This window comes from Epinephelus moara, chromosome 18 (genome assembly GCF_006386435.1).
Source record: "Epinephelus moara isolate mb chromosome 18, YSFRI_EMoa_1.0, whole genome shotgun sequence".
Lineage (NCBI taxonomy): Eukaryota > Metazoa > Chordata > Actinopteri > Perciformes > Serranidae > Epinephelus > Epinephelus moara.
Genome location: NC_065523.1, coordinates 19,111,703 through 19,132,710, shown reverse-complemented (window position 1 = coordinate 19,132,710; position 21,008 = coordinate 19,111,703). Strand labels below are relative to the sequence as shown.

At 42.1% G+C, this 21,008-nt stretch overlaps 1 protein-coding gene across 2 annotated transcripts; it reads left to right on the top strand.

The window, feature by feature from the left end:
• The first annotated feature begins 1,268 nt into the window (after positions 1-1,268).
• On the top strand, positions 1,269-20,070 carry mrtfbb (myocardin related transcription factor Bb). Of its 2 annotated transcripts, none has more exons than XM_050070079.1 (14): positions 1,269-1,482; positions 6,131-6,196; positions 8,811-8,866; positions 8,963-9,038; positions 9,294-9,455; positions 11,593-11,774; positions 12,147-12,287; positions 13,199-13,446; positions 13,783-13,918; positions 14,024-14,920; positions 15,729-15,839; positions 16,027-16,152; positions 16,245-16,305; positions 16,399-20,070. In XM_050070079.1, the coding sequence occupies exons 1-14, from the start codon at positions 1,398-1,400 to the stop codon at positions 16,863-16,865; spliced, it is 2,814 nt and encodes a 937-aa protein (XP_049926036.1). In that variant the 5' UTR covers positions 1,269-1,397; the 3' UTR covers positions 16,866-20,070. The 2 variants fall into 2 exon arrangements, with proteins under 2 accessions (XP_049926036.1, XP_049926035.1); XM_050070078.1 differs by having other exon boundaries at positions 1,269-1,497.
• The last annotated feature ends 938 nt before the right edge of the window (positions 20,071-21,008 follow it).

Genomic DNA, 21,008 nt, shown 5'->3' with positions numbered 1-21,008 from the left:
TCTAGTGGTAGTAAGACCACAATACACTAATCCATGTACAAACAAGATGGCAGCCATCTCTGCCAAGTCAGCCAATCCCGACACAAAAGTGGACAAGGTACAAAACCTGATCACATTCTATAGTTGAAACATGTTTATTTATGATAAATAAACTTTGTAGTTTGATATGGCAACAAATTTGACCAATTTTAGCAACAGTAATAAGCTAAGATGCTGGTGATTACGAAGTACTTGTTTGAGGACATTGGGACTTTAATATCGTTGATAATGTTTAGTTTTTTATACTTATCAGATCCTACTAATCTCAAATAGCTAGGAGAAATCAAAAAAACATACCCAAAGTTTGGCTCAAGGATACACAATATGGCGTCTGGCTGGTAGGTAACAAACAATCTCGAATTACAGGCAAACACTAAGTTAAAATATATTCCTGAAAACATTTTAAGCGAGAAATGAGCAATACACTAACATAATCTTTGATTGTAGTTGATCAGCACTGCATAGTTTTACAGTTTGATCTGAGTTTTCGGGGGGGTTAGCTCTATACTCATTGTGTCCGTGGCGACCACGAGTAAACAGGAATGAGGAAGTACAATCTGCAGTACGAGCAACAGCCTGAGAGCCATCAGAACTTCACTGAATGACACAAAATGTGAGATGGAGGAAAGTATAGCACAGTTTATTTACACGTACTTCTCACATTGTTATGACATAAAGCTGGTTGAAAACTGGCAAAGTATCCCTTTAACACATTAGCTAAGATGACACTGACATTTGCTGCTATAAATCAATGGTGTTGCAATGGAAAACAACATTGACATCAATGATCACTACAAATGTCACATTAAACTCTTAAGTAACTGTTAAAAAATGTTCAGAGATAAGCCTCCATGTCCCCGAGGACCCAATGTGTTTGCATGTGTCATTGTTATTTAGTGCTACGAAGATTCCTGGAGAAAAAGAAAAAAACAAACTCATGCTGTTTCTCATGGAGATGTGCCCACTCAAAAGTTCCCAACAGCTTGTTTTGATCAACCATGTATTGGTTACCAGTGCGCAACTTGGTCCCCAGCTGATAATTAAAAAAATAATATGAAAAGTTCTCCGGGGTTTTGCGCTGTAGTACGATGATGAGCCCTCTGTGAGTAGAGAGAAATTACCCAGAGAGGGTTAACATGTGCAGCACTGTGTTCCCTCCTCCTGACATTGACTGAGCACTCACACACACTCTGACACACACACACACACACACACACACACTCACACTTTCTCCACTGAGGCCAGCACAGAGCCAGAGAGGAGGGACTGTTTGCAGCTCTGAGAGCCAGCTGTCGTTCGCTCAGAGCTGCGTCTATTCTCTCCCTGACTCCCTCGTTCTCCACTGGCCTCATCACTCCATGGGACTCCAGACCTGGCCGCCAAGCAAACCACCTCTGTCCTCTATGGCCTGCCTTGATGTGGAGACCCCTTCCATCTGCAGGGGTAAATTCAAATCAGGTGCTTCTTCTTTTCCTTTTCTAACCTGCCTGCATTTCATTATGTTGTTTGTTTATCCACGTAAAGTTTTTTTTTCTTCGTTTTAATGTTTGCTGATGCTGGCAGAACTGGCAGGAGGTCTGTAGTGACGTAGACGCAGCCTCAACAGGAAATGACAGGGAAACAGTAGAGCTCATCACGGTGACTCAAGCCAAGCATCAATCTTACAGGAGAGACTATTGTGCTCTGGTGGATCATAAATCAAAGTTGCCTCAGAAAAGAGCCAGAGTCTAAAACCCAGTTTATACTGTTTGTATTGGCACTCTGTTGAAACACTACCATGGTTTTCTATTACATAATGAATTCACACCTATAATGGGAGTATAAACACAATGACTTAAATTCAGATGTATTAACCAGATATGCTGCTGATCAAGATTGTGATCATTTTTTAATTTTCCTTGTTGATTCACCAGCAGCGAGTTTGTTTGATTGGAGCAGGTCTTCAGTAAAGTCGACTCTTTTTTGTTTAAAACACAACAGAGCTGTGGTTTTGTGGGTTTTTCATCGTTGATTAATCTGTTGATTAGTTTCTCAATTGATAGATTTGTTGTTTGGTCTATAAAATGTTGAAAAGTGTCGATCAATGTTTCCCAAAGTCTAAGAGGACGTCCATAAATGTCTTGTTTTGTTTAACAGCCCACAGATATTCAGTTTGCTGTCATAGAGGAGTAAAGAATTCAGGAAATAGTAACATTTAAGATGCTGGAAAGAAAGAATTTTGACTTTTTTTTTATATCTTAAAAGCATTACTCGAGCCAATTAATCGATTATCACATTAGCTGGCGATTGATTTAATAGTTGACAACTAATCAGTTAATCTGCAGCTATATAGTAAAACCAGTGTTACCAGTGTTTTCGGTTGTCTTCCAGATTATAGTTAGCTATGAAGTCACATTTGAAAAATATTTGCCAACCACATATGTTAATGTGCTGTCTAGGGTGCATTTTGAGACAGAGTAAGATGCACATCAACAAGCTCAGCAAAAGTGTATAATTATCTCCGCCAAGGAGGTTATGTTTTCACCAGCGTTGGTCTGTTTGTTTGTTTGTCTGCAAAATAACTCAAAAAGTTATGAACGGATTTTGATGAAATTTTCAGGAAAGGTGGATAATGGGACAAGGAACAGATGCTAAAATTTTGGTGGTGATTGGTTGAAGCAAAGTGGATAAAATAATAAAAAAGTCTATCGTCTGACAGCCTCAGCAGCAATTCCAATTTCTAAAGACGGTGAAAATAGCGCCATCTGGTGGCCGGGAAGCACGTCTTGTTCTACTTGCTAAATATTGTTGTAATTCTAAAGTTGAAATTAATGTTCTGTGTTGGAAAAAAAGAAAGTGAAAAATACAAAAAAACATATTATATTCTGTGTTGGTACAAAATAAAAACGAAATAAATACACCACAGTGTCTCCATGATGAAGGCATATATAACCTAATAATGATAGTGATGCAAATAACCTAATTGTGATGCAGGCTGCAAAATCTGATGCAGAGGGGGAGGGAATATCACCTACTTGGTGGAGTGCTTTTCTAGTATTGGATATGTGGCTATAGCATGCAAGAAGTTCCTTTCTGTCCCAGCCATCATGCAAGATTTGCAGGTTCAACATTTTATTTAAATTCCATGTCAATAAATTATTATTCATGACCTGCCTATATATAAAACTCGTCTTAACCAAACCCAGGCCAGTTTGCCAACACAGAGACACAGGACACGTCCACTCATGGGGAAGGAAACCAGTGTATTTTCTTGTCTCTTTGAGTCAGGCTTCATTTTAGGCTCTTTTACTTTGGAATAAAAACACACCACTAGGACGTGGTTACAAATTATCTTTAAGTTATTAACTAGCATCATTCATTTTCAAGTTAGATCCAGTGTTCAGCTGCATTTTGCCTTCTACACAGTCTCCATCATTATGTAACAATCACCTAATTTACACTGTGTAGGCCTTGCTGATACGTTTCTGCTTTGCTGAACTGATTCAGGATAAAATGAGTAATGGTAAAGTTTAATTTTAGAACATGTCAGCCGATATGTTTATAGACCCTTTCGGTAATCGCAAGCTGATTATACAATACTTCATTTTTTCCAGGTTTCTAACGATACAAGACAAAATCTGTCAGTTCAGTGGAATTCATACGGACTTTTTGCTGCACATGAGTGCAGGTTGTGAACTGGGCCTGGGCTATATATTGATATTATATCAATATAGTGATATGAGACGAGATATCGCCTTAGATTTTAGATATCATAGTAGTGTAAGTGTTGTCTTTTCCTGGTTTTAAAGGCTGCATTACAGTGAAGTGACGTAAGCTCTGAATTAACTGGACTGTTCTAGCTGTTAGTAGCGATATCCATATAACTGATCAGAATCAGAATCAGAATCAGAATGAGAAATACTTTATTGATCCCCAAGGGGAAATTATTTATGTTACAGGTGCTCCTTGCAAGAGAGGAAAGATACGTGAAAATATAAGAAATTTAAACAATAGTATTTACAAATATGATGATTATTTATTAAACATCTCATTGTGTTAATATTTTGTGAAAGCCCCAATAGTCCAAAAAAGTCAACAAAAGTCACAAATACATCATGATATTTGATTTTCTCCATCATCTGAATCAGGTACTGCACACACACAAGTCTTTTTTGATAAACCAGTGTGATCTGTATTTTCATGGTTTAGTCTGTCCCTGGTTATAGATGCCTGGATCTTTGCTAAAATGGGATTCTGTTTAGAGTCTTTGGTATTTATAACAGTAAAGTCAACATAACCCAGTGTCAGTCTGTTTTTAAACTAAAGTCAGCTTTGTCTGGGCAAAGACTATCTTTTTTTTTTTTTTTTTTGTACCGTTTCTTTAAAAAAACAGAAAAGTCAAATAAAATAAAAGTTCTGTTGGGAGACCTCCAGGGATGATTTGCTGAGAACAACATGGGTCTGAGATTAGAGATTACATCAGTAGACAGGGATTTCAGCCGAGCCCTCTCTCTCTCTCTCTCTCTCTCTCTGTGTTCCTCCACAACCTCTGTTTACGCTCTGCTGGTGAGCAGGAGAGCGGAGCCAGTTTGCATCATGGAGAGGTTAGCCAGGGTTCAGGTTGAACACAAGATGACACAAAGTGAGGAGGACCCCAGGCATGAGGTGTACCCCCCATACTGATGCTCAAATTAAACTCTTTATTCTGTCGTGGCGCTGGAAGGCAGCTTTTGATGTTATTGATATGCTGCAAAATGCACTCATAAATTTCTTTGCCTGTGGCTTTTTATTTTTTCCTCCAAGTCACAGTGGATATGAATATTGAGAGGAACCAATGGCATTTTTTTTTTTTACAATCTCCTGGTATGATCTGTCTCAGGCTGACCAAAACCCCCCGGCCTGGGTTTGTAATAGGAAACACAGCAGGCGGGGCAGGCACACTGTGTTCTCTGCCCCAGAGTTGATGGGCTGCTGTGAGAGTAGACTCGGCCTCCCACCCTTTGCCTCAGCACTTGTCACTCTGTGTTCCCTTGCCCACCAGTGGAAGCCCGTGAACGTCCCCTCAGCTCTGCGTACGACTGGAGACCCCACCCCCTTAACTACCCCTAAATTTCATGGTTCCCAGGCCTTGTTCTCACAGCTGCCCAGTTTATTTTTGCTAGAGTGAGTCACAGAGGCTTGTTCAGACGCAGCGCCTTTCCCAGGAGAGTTGAGCAGGTCTGTGAGTGTGTATTTGTGTGTGTGTGTGAGTGGGAGTAGCAGTTTCCCCCGAGCCACAGAGTAGCCCTAGCAAAGCCGGCTTCGCTTCACTACAACGGCGACAGTCAGCGTCTCGTGTACCTCACGCACCGCCGCCTCATTCCTCACCATCACCCATTACCTTCCTCTTCAATCTTCTTTTTTTCTCTTCTCCATGGAGTGGTGTTATTCCACTGAAATAACATGTCCACGCTCACTTGTTTGTAAATGTTTAAACTGGGATCTTACTACAGTTTATACTGATGGGAAAATAACACTGAGGAGCATCCAAGCACTGTATGTGGGGCCCGCGTGCAAGACTCAACAATTTCTGCTGGAAGATAGTCGTGTCTTTGATGTGTCACAGTAACATAACTGATCATTGCTTATCCACCCAAAGCAAGATTACATATTAAAAACAGTTTATTAAATACGCATGACTCACTTGGCTTTTGCTGGTGTCATGTGACTGCAGCCCTAACATTAATCTCTTATCTTTTTTTTTTGTTCTGTACTGTAGCTACGTTGTTAAACTCTTCTGTGTATTTGCATCCCACACAGAGATATTGACTCTCATTGGGGAGGCTCTTAGCCAATCATGTTCAAGTATAACTGTTATAAAACTTGTGGTACTCCTAACAACCCTAGTTAAAACCATACAGGAAGTGAATAGGATGTCTGTGGTGGTGAACAGGGTTTTCTGTTGGGCCTTTGGGGTAGAGTATCAATTGGGGAAATAATAAGTACTTTGTTTTATTTGAAGTCTGGCAGGTTTCACAGTTAAAGCCAGAGATGGTTGTTGGTTGACTCAGCGGACTTGGCTCTCTAATGGTAAAAGTTCAACCCTGACCTCCGTGTCTCTGCTCTCTCACAGTCCTCCAGCTCTGTCTGCAGCAGAGAAGAAGTCGGGAGCAGCTTGTGGAGCAAGGCATCATGCCGCGTGAGTATTCACATCGCACGCAAACATAACTTGCACCTTTTGCTTTGAAATAAATGGAGGTTAATTCAGTACGTCAAGAAGAAAGTGACCTGTATGGCCTGTTATCTCACATATTCTACTTTTTTTTATCACTTACATTATCTTGTTGCTATTATAAGCATAGTATGAGATAAAATTAAACTTTTTCTAACATCTAACTCAAGCACAGCATCTTCATGGCTTGTGGAGGGCATATTTGCAGTGCCAAAGGCGAGACCAGTGTAAACAACATTATTTTTCAATTTGTGATAATGCACTTTTAGTGGATTTGTATAAGGTGATCACGTTGCATCTGTGTAATTAATGTTGGAGCTTATACTGATACGTCTAAGGTTTTTTTTTTCACACCACTTGCTTTACTAATGGAAGTTTTATTTTAAGGAGTTGTGTAAATGACTTCATGTCATCGCGTGTGTCTGCACATGAATTAATTGCTTTATTCTAGACAGTGTGAAGTTCATTGCCCTGCTCAGACTGTTGCTAATACATGCGTAATTGTGCTCATGTACACATAGTCTCTGATGAAAATGACTCATTTAAAGGGATACTTCACCGGTTTTAGAGCAGCTTTGTAGCATAACAGTGTGGGAAGCCACGACAGACACAGAGAGAAACTGAAAGAGAGCCATTCTCTTAAACTTCAACTATAAAACTAGGCAGTGCTAATCAAAAAGAAAACAAGATTATGTAACTGTATTGCCTATTTCCTGCCTAAAATGTATTAAGAAACATATTTTAGTGCACTGTTTGGCTGTAATGTGAGATTTTGTGAACAGGAAGTGGGCACCATACTGTTTCCAAACAAAAACAGGTAAATCCAAGCAGTGCTGATCAAATATGAACCAAGATTCTGTCACTGTGTTGCCTATGTCTCCTCTCAAATGTTTTCAGAAACATATGTTAGCTCACCATTTAACTGTAAACTGAGTTAGTTTGTTGCACCTGGCTGCCATATTGTTTCCTGTGGAAAAACAGACTAGCTGGCATTACCTCACCCACCAGTAGGAGCATTTTCTGGTCATGTGCGGCACAGTGCATTCTGGTAGTTGTAGGTTTTCTACCTCTTGGGCAATAGTGAATGCCACAGCCCTTTTGCTCTGTTTCCTCTAGTCATGTAGCACCAGTGTGAAAAATATGTGCATCTTTCTCCTGCATACTGTCTAGTATTATGTAGTCTCGCTCACCAGACCTTTCTCAAGAAAAGAAAGGTCTGGCTGCGCCGACTCTCACTTTAAGATTGGAGAAAAAAACGCCCCGGCTGCTTGTATTTCTTTCAACCTTATACTTCATTCTACTTAAGTTAGACCTGTTGTCCTTGTTCGTGGACACTTTTTTGTGCCATCTAGTGGCAGGGAGAGCACAGTACACTAGTTCATGTAAAAACAAGATGGCAGCCATCTCTGCCAAGTCAGTCTGCAGCCGATCCCGACACAAAAGTGGACAAGGACAAACTTGTTTATTTATGATTAATAATGTTTGTAGTTTGATATGGCAACAAATCTGACCAACATTGGTTTATTGGGAATTTATTATCGTCTCGTTTGAGGACATTGGGACTTAATTATCGCTGATGTTTAGTTTTTTTACTTATCAGGTCCTACTGATCCCAAATAGCTAGGAGAAATGAAAAATGCATACTAAACAAAAGTTCGGGAGTTCAGGAGGATATAGTGGACTAAAAAAACAATTGATTTTATTATTCTAGTAGGCTACCAAAACTTTAATTTGTATTTGCAGTGTTAATAATTTATGCAATAAAATAATGATTCTTAGCTCGCCATACTACTCTGTCTCGATCGTTGCTCCCAACCCAAACCATCAGGCAGCACACCAGTGCCATAACAGAAAGAAGTAGCTCATACTTTACACCATCCATCCTTTGATGTGACCAAAATAGAGCAGACCCAGTCCCTGTGCTACACCTAATAAAAGATGAGCGCAGTAGGTGACAGAATTATGCGGATAACATTGGTGGAGAGGTAGAAAGAGAAAAAGGCTCTTTCTCTTTGTCCTGTTCTCTGCTGAGAAGCCTCCTGCAGTCGGGCTTTCAGCTCCTCTCTGGCTCCACACAGCCACATGAGTCAGCGACTGAGCCTTCAGTGGAGGTCAGTGGCTTGATCAAGCGTGGCCTGCGCACAAACCTCCCCGGCCACTCTCCACCAAAGCACTCTGCTGCTCCCGCAGTTAAAGGCTTATGGTAGGTATGCAGTGAGGTTTAGGTGACGAGCAGGAATGTTTTGCTTTGCCCCTCTGACACACTCCTTAGACCGCCCCCACCAACCGGCCAGTGTGTTCTCAAACCAAACAGTGCTCGTCATAACAGAGGTGACTAGTCAGTGAGCCAAACCTCGATTAAAGCAGGATGAGTTTATTCTGCGAGATCAAGGAGGAACTCTCTGCATGGTGCAATCTCTGTGCTTGAGTCAGTAAAGCTGGGGCTTCCTGTTTGACTCAAGCACAGAGATTAGTGCACTCATGCAGGAGAACAAAGACAAAGACATAAAAATAAATGCTGGAATGAAGCTCATGGATGAACAGAAAAATTTATGGATTTTGTTGATTCGCCTTTTCACAGCCCTGAAAACGCCTGCTGCCTTTCATGAGCAGATCCGCAGCCTGGAGAGAGCCAGGGTAAGACTGATGCCATCACACTGCAGCTCATGATTTGAGTCATCTAAATCTAGATTATGCCCCCAGAAGATGTTTAATATAATTGTTTTTTAACAGACTGGGAGCTTCTTAAAGCACAAACTCTGCAGCAGGCCTGAGCGCTCTGAGCTCGTCCGTATGCACATCCTACAAGGTAATCTCCCTCCTGTGTGTTCTTTCTGGGTAATGGCGTCTAGATAAGAGAGATGAATGAGGCGCTTATTCATCCAATTGCACTTATTGCCTGTTTAAATTTGTTTTACAAAGTTGGAAGCAGATGAATATCTTGGAGGTTGACATAAGTTTGTGAGGTCTAGCTGAGCCTGCACTGAGTCACCCTGAAAAAGCAGTGAGGAGGCCGACTGCTGCCGGTCGTATCACAGCTAATCACCCTCTGTGTATTTATCAGAGACGCAGGCCGAACCCTCCCTGCAGGCCACACAGATGAAGCTGAAGAGGGCCAGACTGGCTGATGATCTCAATGAGAAGATCTCCCAGCGGCCTGGACCCATGGAGCTGGTGGAGAAGAACATCCTGCCTGTGGACTCTGTTGTAAAAGAAGACAATGATGGTAAATATTTATTAAAGCTATTATACTCTTACTGTCAGAAGACCTGAGCCATTCAAAAGTTTTGTTTTAACCTACTTTGGTATCATGTTCGCTACTAACAGTTGACCACTTAGTGTGACAGCTAGGGAGTTTACTCAAGCTAGCATTGCATCAGTCACATTTTATCCATTATTGAAGTCATAACACCTGTGTTTGACTGTCCACAATGAAATATGTCGGCAACTGTTTGATGGATCACCATTAAATTGTTTACACACGTTCATGGAGCCTGGTGGATGAGGCCTACTGACATTGGTGATACCCTGACTTTTCCTCAGCCCAGACACCAAGATAAAATGTTGGCATTGCACAGAACTACAGATATACATTTTTACATTTCATATTTATCATAACAACATTTCTAAAGTGACATAGTTCCGATTACATGTTTATGAGCTGAGTCTTTCATCAAGAGGAGAAGGGAATGGTGGATGGCTTGTCCAGTGGGCAGCAGTCATCAGCAGACCACTGTTGGTGGCCATCAGACAAACAACAAAAGCGGGTATTTTTAACGACAAATCCGAACATTTCCCGCCATGTTTGTAGCAACAAAAGAGGTATTTTATGCCCAAACATGGTGTTTTCCTAACTCTAACCATGCGATTTTGTGCAAATACCTAACCACACATTAACCACAGCGTTGTCACAACATAAAACTGAAATTTTAAATGTAAAGAAATGTAAAGTTTCAACTTATCAAAACATACAAATTTAACAGTTGAAATTTTTGTTTTTTAGTGAACTATCTTGTGAAATTTGGTACAGATATTCACGTCACTCTCAGGATTAACTGTAATCACTTTGGTGATCCTCTGACTTTTTGTCTAGCACCATCATCCAGTCAAAATATCAGTTTATCCAATACTTTGGTTTATGAGCAAAAACCTGCAAAACCATTTACATCCCATTAGCCTCAGCTTTTCTTTGTGTTAAATGCTAATTAGCAAATGTTAGCGCTCTTACACACTAAACTAAGATTGTAAAACTTGTTATATACCTGCTTAGCATCAGCATGCTAACTGTAGTTCAGTTAACACTGAAGTCAAAGAAAACTTTATTTCCATTTGCAGTATTATATTCGGCGGTATGGCTCTGTTCTGGGGCCTCTCCGCCTTTTCTCCTTTCCTATGCAAAAAGCTTCTTCCATGCGTCTACATGGACAGAGCATACCTCCCTGCCCTTCCATGTGCAAACGAGGAAAGCCTGAGGTAGAGACAGAGCAAACCTCCCTGCCTTTCCATGTGCAAATGAGCAAAGCCTGAGGTAGAGCCAGAGCAAAGTGCAAATGAGCAAAGCCTGAGGTAGAGCCAGAGCAAACCTCCCTGCCCTTCCATGTGCAAATGAGCAAAGCCTGAGGTAGAGCCAGAGCAAACCTCCCTGCCCTTCCATGTGCAAATGAGGAAAGCCTGAGGTAGAGAGAGCAAACCTCCCTGCCCTTCCATGTGCAAACAAGCAAAGCCTGAGGTAGAGACAGAGCAAACCTCCCTGCCCATCCATGCGCCTACACGGAAAGCCTAAGGCAGGAAGAGCAGAAGCAAAGATCCCTCGGAAACAGAACAGAGCCAGCAACAATGACAAACAGAAATGACACTGATAAGTCAGACACTGTGTGAAAAGGAGGAGCTGGGGTGGAGGCGGGTTGCAAAGCGCCTCGCAGGCCAGAGCAGTTTAAATAGGGTGCCCTGAATGAGATTTGCCAGTCGGTTGCATAGACAGGAATCATGTGATCTATCAGCTGACTCCCTTCCATCAATCAGCTGCTCCATCAGTTGATTGGCTGTTTGAGATCAGCTGATGTAGCTGGGATGTGAGCTGAGCTTGACATGGTGTCCTGCCTGAACTAAAGCTACGCTCAATTTAGCAAGTACAACCTCACAGAGCTGTTAACATGACTGTAGACTCTTTGTATTGTTACATATCTACTGTGTTGTCATATGTACATTCATGTGACAGCTTCTTGACTCTGTAGTCACTGAAAACCTTGAGTTTTTCTTCTGTAATCAAAAATGGTATGTATGTTGTATGTGCACAGATAGCATTCAGCTCATGTCTAAATTGTCAGAAATTCTAAAAATTCAGTTTGATCCTGGTCCCACAGGTGAAGAGTCAAAACGCTCTAAGCCTCCAGATATTTACAACTTCGATGAAGACAGCAGTGATGTCTTATCACCACAACAGCCTGCCAGCCAACAATCTCCCAGCTCTACCTCCGCCTCTCCAAGGGAGTCTGGAGCGACTGAGACCACTTCTACTTCTTCTAACTTAAACTCCCCCATACAGGTACACCAATACCTTAAACTTGTAAAACTTATGTAACATGAACTGTTAATATCAGCAGAAAAAAACAGCCTTCTTGACAAGTTAAGCTTATGCAGTTCTTTAAATAGAATGAAGTAACTTATCATAATTTCAGGATGGTTGCACACTGGTAGGTCAGTTGATTTACTGTATGTACACACAGCATATAACCATGTACTGTATGATGTATTTATCATGTGTAGAAACATTTTGTGTTTATTAACCTGGTTTTGGTTCTATGATTCCAGCTGAGGTGCTTTTCTTTTCTTTCCTTGCGTGGGAAGATGATTAACAGGCATAGCTGTCTCACTGTTCTCCTTAAAGATCATCTCTCTTTGTCTCTGCTTTTTTTAGCACTCCCCAACACCTAACACACAGTCCACATCAGACGTGGTCAGCCTCATCTGTGAGCAACAAAGCAAGCAACAAGCATCTACACCTCAGCCAGTCACCACTGTTGTCCCCAGTGTCACACTGGGGCCACTTCTGGTGAAGGTGAGCTTGTTGTGTTTCTTTCAGTCTTACCGAAGTCATTTTAAAGTCTTTTAAAAGTTATTGAGAAGAGTTTAGTTCATTTTTATCAGCTCTTTAATGTTTATAACCAGCTGACATGAAACTGACCTCTGGTACTGAGCCCTCTGTCTCTCTGATTTATTGACTGTGTTTGTGTTTTGTTTCTTTTGGAAATGTGTCGAGAGACGCAGTGTCAGAAGACACCAAGTCTGTGTTTTGTCACTCTGAGAACCATATCAGTTTTAGGGTGAACTGAATGTCAGCATTCAGCCAAGCTAAATGCAGTTCAAAGAACGACAGGGTTTAAAGTCACTTCACAAATCCTTGTGCCGAAATCTGCGCCAGCTACAGTTTGTCTTCAATTAGGGTCAAGTGACAGGCTGGCCTTCCTCGTTCGGGCTGTGTAAAAGCCAAAAATCAAAGGACGGGAGTGAAGCAATAACTTATGCATTTATCATAATCCAGTTATCCTCTGAGCATAAGATGAACTCTCCCTCCCTCGGAGTACAATAGGAGAATGCGTTTAACAAATCAGAGGATGTGTGCGTGCTCAACCCAGCTTGCGTTTCTGGTTACATAGCTATAACCTGCTGCTCTTATGCCAAACCGTTTTCATGTGTATCCTGTAACTGCAGGTGGTAAAACAATAAAGGTCACATTTCCACTACCCGTTTCCTCATCCTGTAGTTCTCATCGGGTGTCAGAACAATGTTCTACCTTAATGCCTCAAGCTATAAAAGTCCAGCATCACTTCCAAGTCGTGCAGTGTTGGTACTGGCAACGCTAACTGTATTCCCCGATAAACTGGACTGAGATCAGTCACAGGGATCAAATATCTACCAGATGGTCCTCTTAGCTTTTAACTTGCCCCTTTTCTGTGTTGTGTTCTGCAGCAAAGCCTGCCCAAGCCAGCCGGCGATAAAAGCCGCAGCAAAAAGAGCAAAGAGCCCAAACCACGGGTGAAAAAGTTAAAGTACCATCAGTACATCCCCCCGGACCAAAAGCAGGAGCTCAATGAAGTGCTGATGGACTCGGCTTACGCTCGCCTCCTGCAGCAGCAGCAGCAGTTCCTGCAGCTTCAGATCCTAAATCAGCAGCAGCAGCAGTACAGCTACCAGGCCGTCCTGCCCGCCACACTCAAGTATGGCTCCATTTATTAACACATCACAGCCAGAGATAAGATTGGGTTCACCCATAAAGTTAACCTTCCTGTGTTGAGTTCATTACTTAATCTGATGAGACACCGCTAAAGTATAAATGTTTCCTTTCACAAACTGAATCAAAAGTTAACACCCAGTTTTACACAGAGTAATAACTGTTTGACCACAGCTGCTGTTTGTCTCAAATACTTTACATTTCCTGCCCACGGCTTCCTACACAGAAGCTGTTGATTGTGAAAAATGGATCATAGTTCAGATTCCCTCTCTAATCTGTACTCCCTTTTTTCTTCCCGTCTTTTTTTTTTTTATTACAACAGACCAACAACTGAGGTACAAACCAGCTGTTCCACTGTTGTTCTAAATGGAAACACTGCGTCTGCTCCTGTGCAGGCCCGGCACACTCAGACGAACCGCAAGCCGGATCATTTACCAGCTAATCTGGATGAGATGAAGGTGACACGTCGCCGTTTGCACACAGTCTGACTATATGCATGCATGCTGCGGAGGAGAACAAGCTAACTTTAAGAGGTGTTTTATAATACTCTGTTATCTTCACAGGTTGCCGAGCTGAAGATGGAACTAAAACTCAGATCTTTGCCTGTTTCTGGGACTAAGACAGATCTGATAGAGAGGCTGAAGCTGTATCAGGAGAACTCTAACATCCAGACTATTGAAGCAACAGCCGCCACAGCAGCCTCACAGTCAGAAAACACAAAGTTAACACCTCCTGTGTCCCCTATCGCCTCCAAAGTGTCCAGTCTGGGCATAGAGGATAGCAGTATGGCGGACAGTCCCACCAAGCATTCAGATGCTCTGTCTCCAACTCACACTGCTCCCTGTGTGAACTCACCACAGAGAGCTCCACAGGAGGAGTGTCCCACTGAAACAAGGTCCTATGCGAAGGACTCTGAGAAGGACAAGCGTCTCCACGAGAAGGAGCGTCAGATCAAGGAGCTAATGAGGAAGCTGGAGCAGGAGCAGAAGCTGGTGGAGGAGCTGAAGATGCAGCTGGAGGTGGAGAAGAGGAGCCAGCAAGGAGATTCTCCACCTCAGCTCAGCCCTCTTGCTCCCATCCAGGTCAAAGAGGAAAATCGGACCTCACCGACCTGCTCAGCGTCCTGTAGCTCTCCCAGTCTGCCAGTGTTGATCAAACAAGAGGAGGTGGCAGATCAGTGCCATTTGGCTGCTCACAATCAGTTCATCATCAGCCACCAGGCTATCAAGCAGCCCGAAAGCCTGCAGCCAGTCCAGGCTGGAGCTCAGATCCTCCTGCCTGCATCCTGTCCTGCCTCAGCAGTCACTATCCAGCTCCCTGCCAACAGCATTAAATTACACACTACTGTTAGCAGCGCAGCCCCAGGCCTCATCCAGACCTCTGGACAGGTGCCACAGAAAATAGAGGCCTCAGCAGCATTACAACAGCAATGCAGCAATCAGACTCAGCCTCCGACAAAGGTGAGAACACACGAATGCTTGCACGGGCTGCCTCGGCCCATGTCTTCATTAGTCATCACTGTCAGCTGTGATTTTTTATTTGTAGTTTTGGATTTCTTTGAAATATGAAGACTTGAGTTGTATGTGAACATCTGTAGCTACGTGTGTGCACCTGAAATCATAAATTCTGTTTGCAATGCAGTAAATTCAGATTAGGTTGCACATCAAACATCTGCGTCAGTGTTTTTATTGGCACTGGCTGGTCACACATCAGTTTTTGTTTTGGTTGACGCTCTATCATGGGTAATGCATCTCTCGTGTTGCTGCAGTAATAACAGGCCTCAGCTGGGTGGTGAAATCCTTCCCTTTTCATATCAAAAGAAGGCTTGTGGAAACTTGGGTTAGTGGAGCAGCCGCTGAGTGACGGCTGACAGTAGTGCTCCGAATGCCCTCTGTCGTCTCTCTGCGCTTACCAAGCCAGAATTAGCAACAGAAACCACAACTCAATGCTAACCGAGGAGAACACTCATGAGAACTTTGCAAACAGTCAGTAGTGGGGTAAAAGGTGGCGATGCTTCAACTGAAGAGGGTCCAATGAAAATCAAATAACGTTGCTAAAATAGCATTTAGGTTGCACGTAATTCCCAGTATTTATCCCTCCAGAGAGCTTGGTTACTACAACACAAATGTTTATTGCTCCTACAAAGATAATTGGCATTGTATGCACTACTTTTCCGTGCATGCAGGAGAGAGCATTACACCACATTGATGGCATTAAATCATTCCCTAATGTATGCCTCCATGCTGACCTGTCTACATTTCTCCGCAGACTTGGAGGATGGGCAGCACAGCACAAAGCTTACTCAACACATTCCCAGTGAGTGGATGTCCTGCGGGAGCCTCCTCTAGCCAAGCCAGTCCTAAAGATCCTGCAACTAAGGTACAGGGTCCTTTAGTCTCTCCTGCTTTCGCTTTGTTTTTCGTTATCTTTTGTCTAAAGCCGTTTAAGAGGCCCTGGTTTATTTGCTTATTTGCACAGTGTGAGCTTCATTTGAATGATGATTTGTATCAGATGTATCCTGTTTTTCATATGGTGTAAAGGACTGTTGTCTTTTCCTGTTGAACAGTCTCCCTGTACCAGCCAGCCAAGTTTGATCTTGCCAAAATTCACAAACCACGTGTCAAAGTGTAAAGACCCGCCCCGCTATGAGGATGCAGTTAAACAGACACGCAGCATGCTAACAGCTGTTCAGGTGACAAATAAATGCACAGTTTGGTACAGAATATCTGTGAAATTGTTGCCACAGCCGCTCAAACATTTACTGGTGTTTTTATATCTCTGCAGGGGCCCACTGCAGCCAGCCAGCAGATGGACGACTTGTTTGATGTGTTAATTGAGAGCGGTGGTGAGAGATACTGCAACTTTTCTTTTTAAAATAAGGTGCAAAGTACTTTTGATTATTTGATTCTCACACCTAACTTTCTTCTTGTTTTTATAGAGATCTCCCCGTTCATCAGACAGGATCCTCCCAGCCTAGACAAGCCTCTCCCTGTGACAGCCAGTGTAACCACCCTTCCCATCAACACAGTGTTATCCCGCCCTCCACCCGTGGTCCAAGTGGCCCAGCCGCCCTCGGCGCAGCTCAACCCCTCGGCCAGCCTGGCGGCCCTGACCTCCGACGCCCAGCTGGAAACCCTCCTGGGCGCTCAAACCGAGCCGCAGAGCTCGCTTAAGCTGATGGAGGAGCTACACTCACCTGTGGATACCATGGAGGTGGACTTTAATAAAAGCACATCACCCTCTGCTTTGAACTTGCACAGCTCCAATATGGACAATATGGATTGGCTGGACTTTACACTGTCTGTGCCAGCAGAGGGGGCCAACCCTTTGGACATGTCAACGCCAGTGGGCGTCTTCTCCTCTGACTTCCTGGACTCACATGAACTGCACTTGAACTGGGTCTGACTGATGTCAAGGAGAATTCTTACACCCATCAGACAGTTTCAGATATTTTTTTTTTTTTTACGCAAAGGACAAAAGCTTTTGTTTCCTGTATGGAAAAAAGAGCTTTCAGAGGTTGGGGCAGCTCTGCTTTGCATTCTGGTCGTATACATCAGCTCAGTAATAATCTAATTGTGCTGCATCAGTTTGGAAATTCCTGCGTTGCTCTTTTTGAGGTCTCTGATTGTAGACTGGCATAAAGTATGACTGGTACTGGCAGACTGAGCTGACAGTGGAAGTAGCTTTAAAATTTCAATCTTAAATTATGCCACAGATTTGTTATCAATCTGTTCTCATGTTATTGCTTTCTCTTTGTCGTCTGATCATAATGAATGTACAGTGTTACGTCGTCTGACATAATAACTGAAGGAGCAGGAATCAGTCCTAATGCTGGTTCAATAACTAACAGACGAACGCTGCATGTAGCTGGGGGCTGCCATGTCATGTAGTTCACTTCACTCTTGTCTTGGAATGATAACCTCTATCACAACACATTGTAAACACACATGTTCCATGTGTATATGTTGATTGTGAAGCATACGCCAGATGTACCACTGCACACGCTGACCAAACCAGCATGACCAACCAAGTATTTACTGCTTCTGAATGTCCAGTGTGCATCTGTACATTGTGTAAAATATACTGCACATGCTTTTTTGTACAGCCAATAGTCCTACGAGCTTAAAAGGTAGAACCCTTACGACCACTTATGAGCAATTTACCAGGCCCTGTAAAGACTGTATCTAAATCAATCATGATAAAATGTTCTTGCGACATCATTCTTTGACTCTTAAAGGGTTTGAAATGACTTAATTGAGTTAAGGTCAACTCGGTTTTTGTTTAGGTAGTTTATTATTAAGTGTAGAAATGGCAGGACATACCAGACAGTAATCTCTGTGTGCAGCATCACAATGCAACAACATACATGCAGTACAGACACATCTTACAGAATGAACAACTTCTCATTTTAGTTATTCAATCACCTCACATAGAAATAAGAATACATTGCAGTCGATTTGTACTGTAGTGACATCTGCTGGCCACATCTGAATCTAATCAGCTCGAGCAAGCAAAGTCTCCTGTCTGAATGTTTTTTACTTATTTCTTTTTTATCATAGCAAATGGCAAAAGATGACTTCTGGTATGAAGAAAATAGCATTTGGTGTCAAAGTAGCCATTTTACACAACATGATGCACCACAACAGGATAGTTTGTGGGCAGTGGGTTGTGTGTGTTTGAGCATAAAGGTCGCTACTATTAAGAATTCACTGTCTGGCTCTGCAGGTTATCCAGTGCAGACAAACTCATCTGAATGTTGAGGGATTTTTTGTGAAAAGGACTTAAAAGCTTTTTCTTTTCTTTTTTTCCTGTCAGCACATTCGTGCCTCATGAGGCAATCCAAATGTCATCCTGTCAGGGGATTATGTGCTGGAATGAGAAATATTTTGCCTTTACTATACTAGTAAAACGAAACAATTTTGTATTGAGTAATCTTTTTTTAAATATTATCTTAACTGGTGTTGTCTTCTAAACCGAATACCTGCCTCCTCGAGCCCTGACCATCAAAGCTTTAAAGGTCTCTGGTCATTCCTGAGACCTACAAGCTGAATATTGTTTTTGACACTGTCCCTTCTAACTGACGCTGTCCCCACTAGCTTTAAGACTGTTGTGGTTGAACTTTCTGGTAACACTTTACTTGAAGGTGTCTACATAAGGGTGACATGACACTGTCATGAACTTGTCATAAACATTATGTACATGTCATAAACGTTTATGACTGCTGTCATTAAATGTCGTCGCCAGAAGTTGTCTTTGTCATGACAAGTTGACATTAGATTGGTTTGGGATGTCCTTACTATGACAACTTGACATTAACATAAAGACATCTTCTGGTAATGTCATCCTGGTTAATGTCAAATTGTCATTATAAGGACATCCCAAACCAATTTAATGTCAGCTTGTCATGACAAAGACAACTTCTGATAATGTCGCTTTGATTAATGTCAAGTTGTCATAATCAAGACAACCCAAACAATGTCAACTTGTCATTACAAAAAACGAATGACACTTAATGACAGCAGTCATAAACGTTTATGACATGTACATAATGTTCATGACAGGTCCATGACCGTGTCACGTCATAGTTATGACAGTGTCATGTCACTCTTATATACCTATGAGTAAAGTGTTACCAACTTTCTCTTAAGAAACCACACCCTGGGAAAACAACCTTTCACTTTCAGTCCCTGTCAGAAAGGGCTGAAGGCAAGGCAGTGCAACATCTTCAGAAAGCATTGAGCATACGACTGGATCCATGAGACGAGTGTGAGGGTTTGGGAACAAATGTTTTGATATAGTTTTGCTGTTGTTAAAGGTGGTCACTGTTTACGTCAATTAATCAACATTATTTGCCATTTTTTGAGTCTTCGTTCAGCAGAGGCATGCGAGAAAAACATTCTCTTTACAAATTCCAGGTAACACGGCATGAGTAATTGATTTCAGGACTAGTACCTGTTACCATTATCCTCCTGGCAGGTCAGTCCAAGTCTCAGTGAATCTATGTTTGTCCTGCCGACGGGGATACAGTAAACTCATTGAAAACTCTCTCTCATCTCTCTAACCGTCTGTTTGTTTGTTGCCAGAGTTACATAAGAATTCACGCTATATGCCGAACTCTCTGCCTAGTTTCTCCTACTTTTTTCACTCAGGCTTCTCCGTGCTGGATCATTAGCCATCCTGGGACTTCTCTCTCTGTCCTGGCCGTTTGTGCCACATTCCAGATGTTTTGGATTGTCTTTATTCAGCCTCACCTCTTGTCTCTCTTTACCCCATGTGTGTCCTTGTTTCTCTCTCCCCACTGCTTCTTCCATTATTGTCCCCATTAAAGACTTTTTGGAGGAAGTTTTGCCTTATTTGAATCGAGGGTCTAAGGACAGAGGGTGTCATAATGTTATACATATTGTAAAGCCCCCTGAAGCAGATTTGTGATATTGGGCTGTATAGATAAAATCGACTTGACTTTGTATGAGTTTTACACACAGTGTTTTTATGTTAGTCATTTTGTAAATACAGAGATTATTTGGGATTTCACCACAAGCCTATGACCAACCCCATTATGCCATTTCCCCTTTTGTGCTTCTAATAAAAACTATACATACAAGAAGACTTAAATTTTGTAGTTTTGCTGAAGAAACAAACAGCTCACCACATCTGTAAGCCTTAAGAGATGACTGGATGTTTACATGATTTACTACAGGAAGTACTACAGTATATTTACAGTCATTGATAGTATTGATCTGATGTTCTAGTTCAGTAAAAGATCAGTTTGAATATACAGATACATCCTGAAAATCTAATGTAATATACATTTACATACAGGCAGACTTTAGTCATCTCACCACTGCATGTTCTTTCTGACATGTGCTCCATTAAACCAAAGTCATTGCACCTGAATGTTTAAGCTGACAAACATCCTCAGCCACTGATATTCAGTCAGATAACCTCTGTAACGCTGAAACATTACATCACCATTTGGTCGATGTTCAAGTTCTCACCAGCTGCTTCCCTCTCAGAGTTGTTTAACAACTTGGATTGACGTTCGACAGTTGGGACATTTGTGTGTGGTAGATTTGCACCTATCGACGCAGAAGGGAATGAGGCAACAGCCAGCCACGCAGCTGCAAAAGAAGGAAGAGGTACAAAATAAAATGTCAACAAACCTGGAAACGTACAACCATAACACCAGCTACACAAACAGAAACAGGCCAAACAAGTTGTGATTTGTTTTCTCATTAATATTTCACCAGGATGAAGGAATGGCTTTATACCCCATCAGAGCTGTCATGAAACACACCAGCCAGGTGACAGAGCTGGCAGAGGTAGAGGTCTCTGTCATGATGAACTTTTTGCACTCTGGACACTGCGTCCTGCATGGACATGGTGGAAGTTTTTCCACGTCCAGAATCACTGTAGGGGCTGTAAAGAACAGGGAGAATTCATGTTAGTTTTCCCATCAAACATCTTGTTCATTATTTCTCTAAACCTTCCAGAATGAAAAGGGCACTTAGAATAATGTGAGTACCCTTTAGTAGCAATTAAAAAACATGG

Bases quoted from the DNA above. Each gene is read 5' to 3' on its own strand.
- mrtfbb (XM_050070078.1), top strand. From the start codon at position 1,398: ATGGGACTCCAGACCTGGCCGCCAAGCAAACCACCTCTGTCCTCTATG. The intron at 1,498-6,130 runs GTGCTTCTTCTT...GCTCTCTCACAG, and splicing joins CAGGGGTAAATTCAAATCAG to TCCTCCAGCTCTGTCTGCAG. The intron at 16,306-16,398 runs GTGAGAGATACT...TTGTTTTTATAG, and splicing joins TGTGTTAATTGAGAGCGGTG to AGATCTCCCCGTTCATCAGA.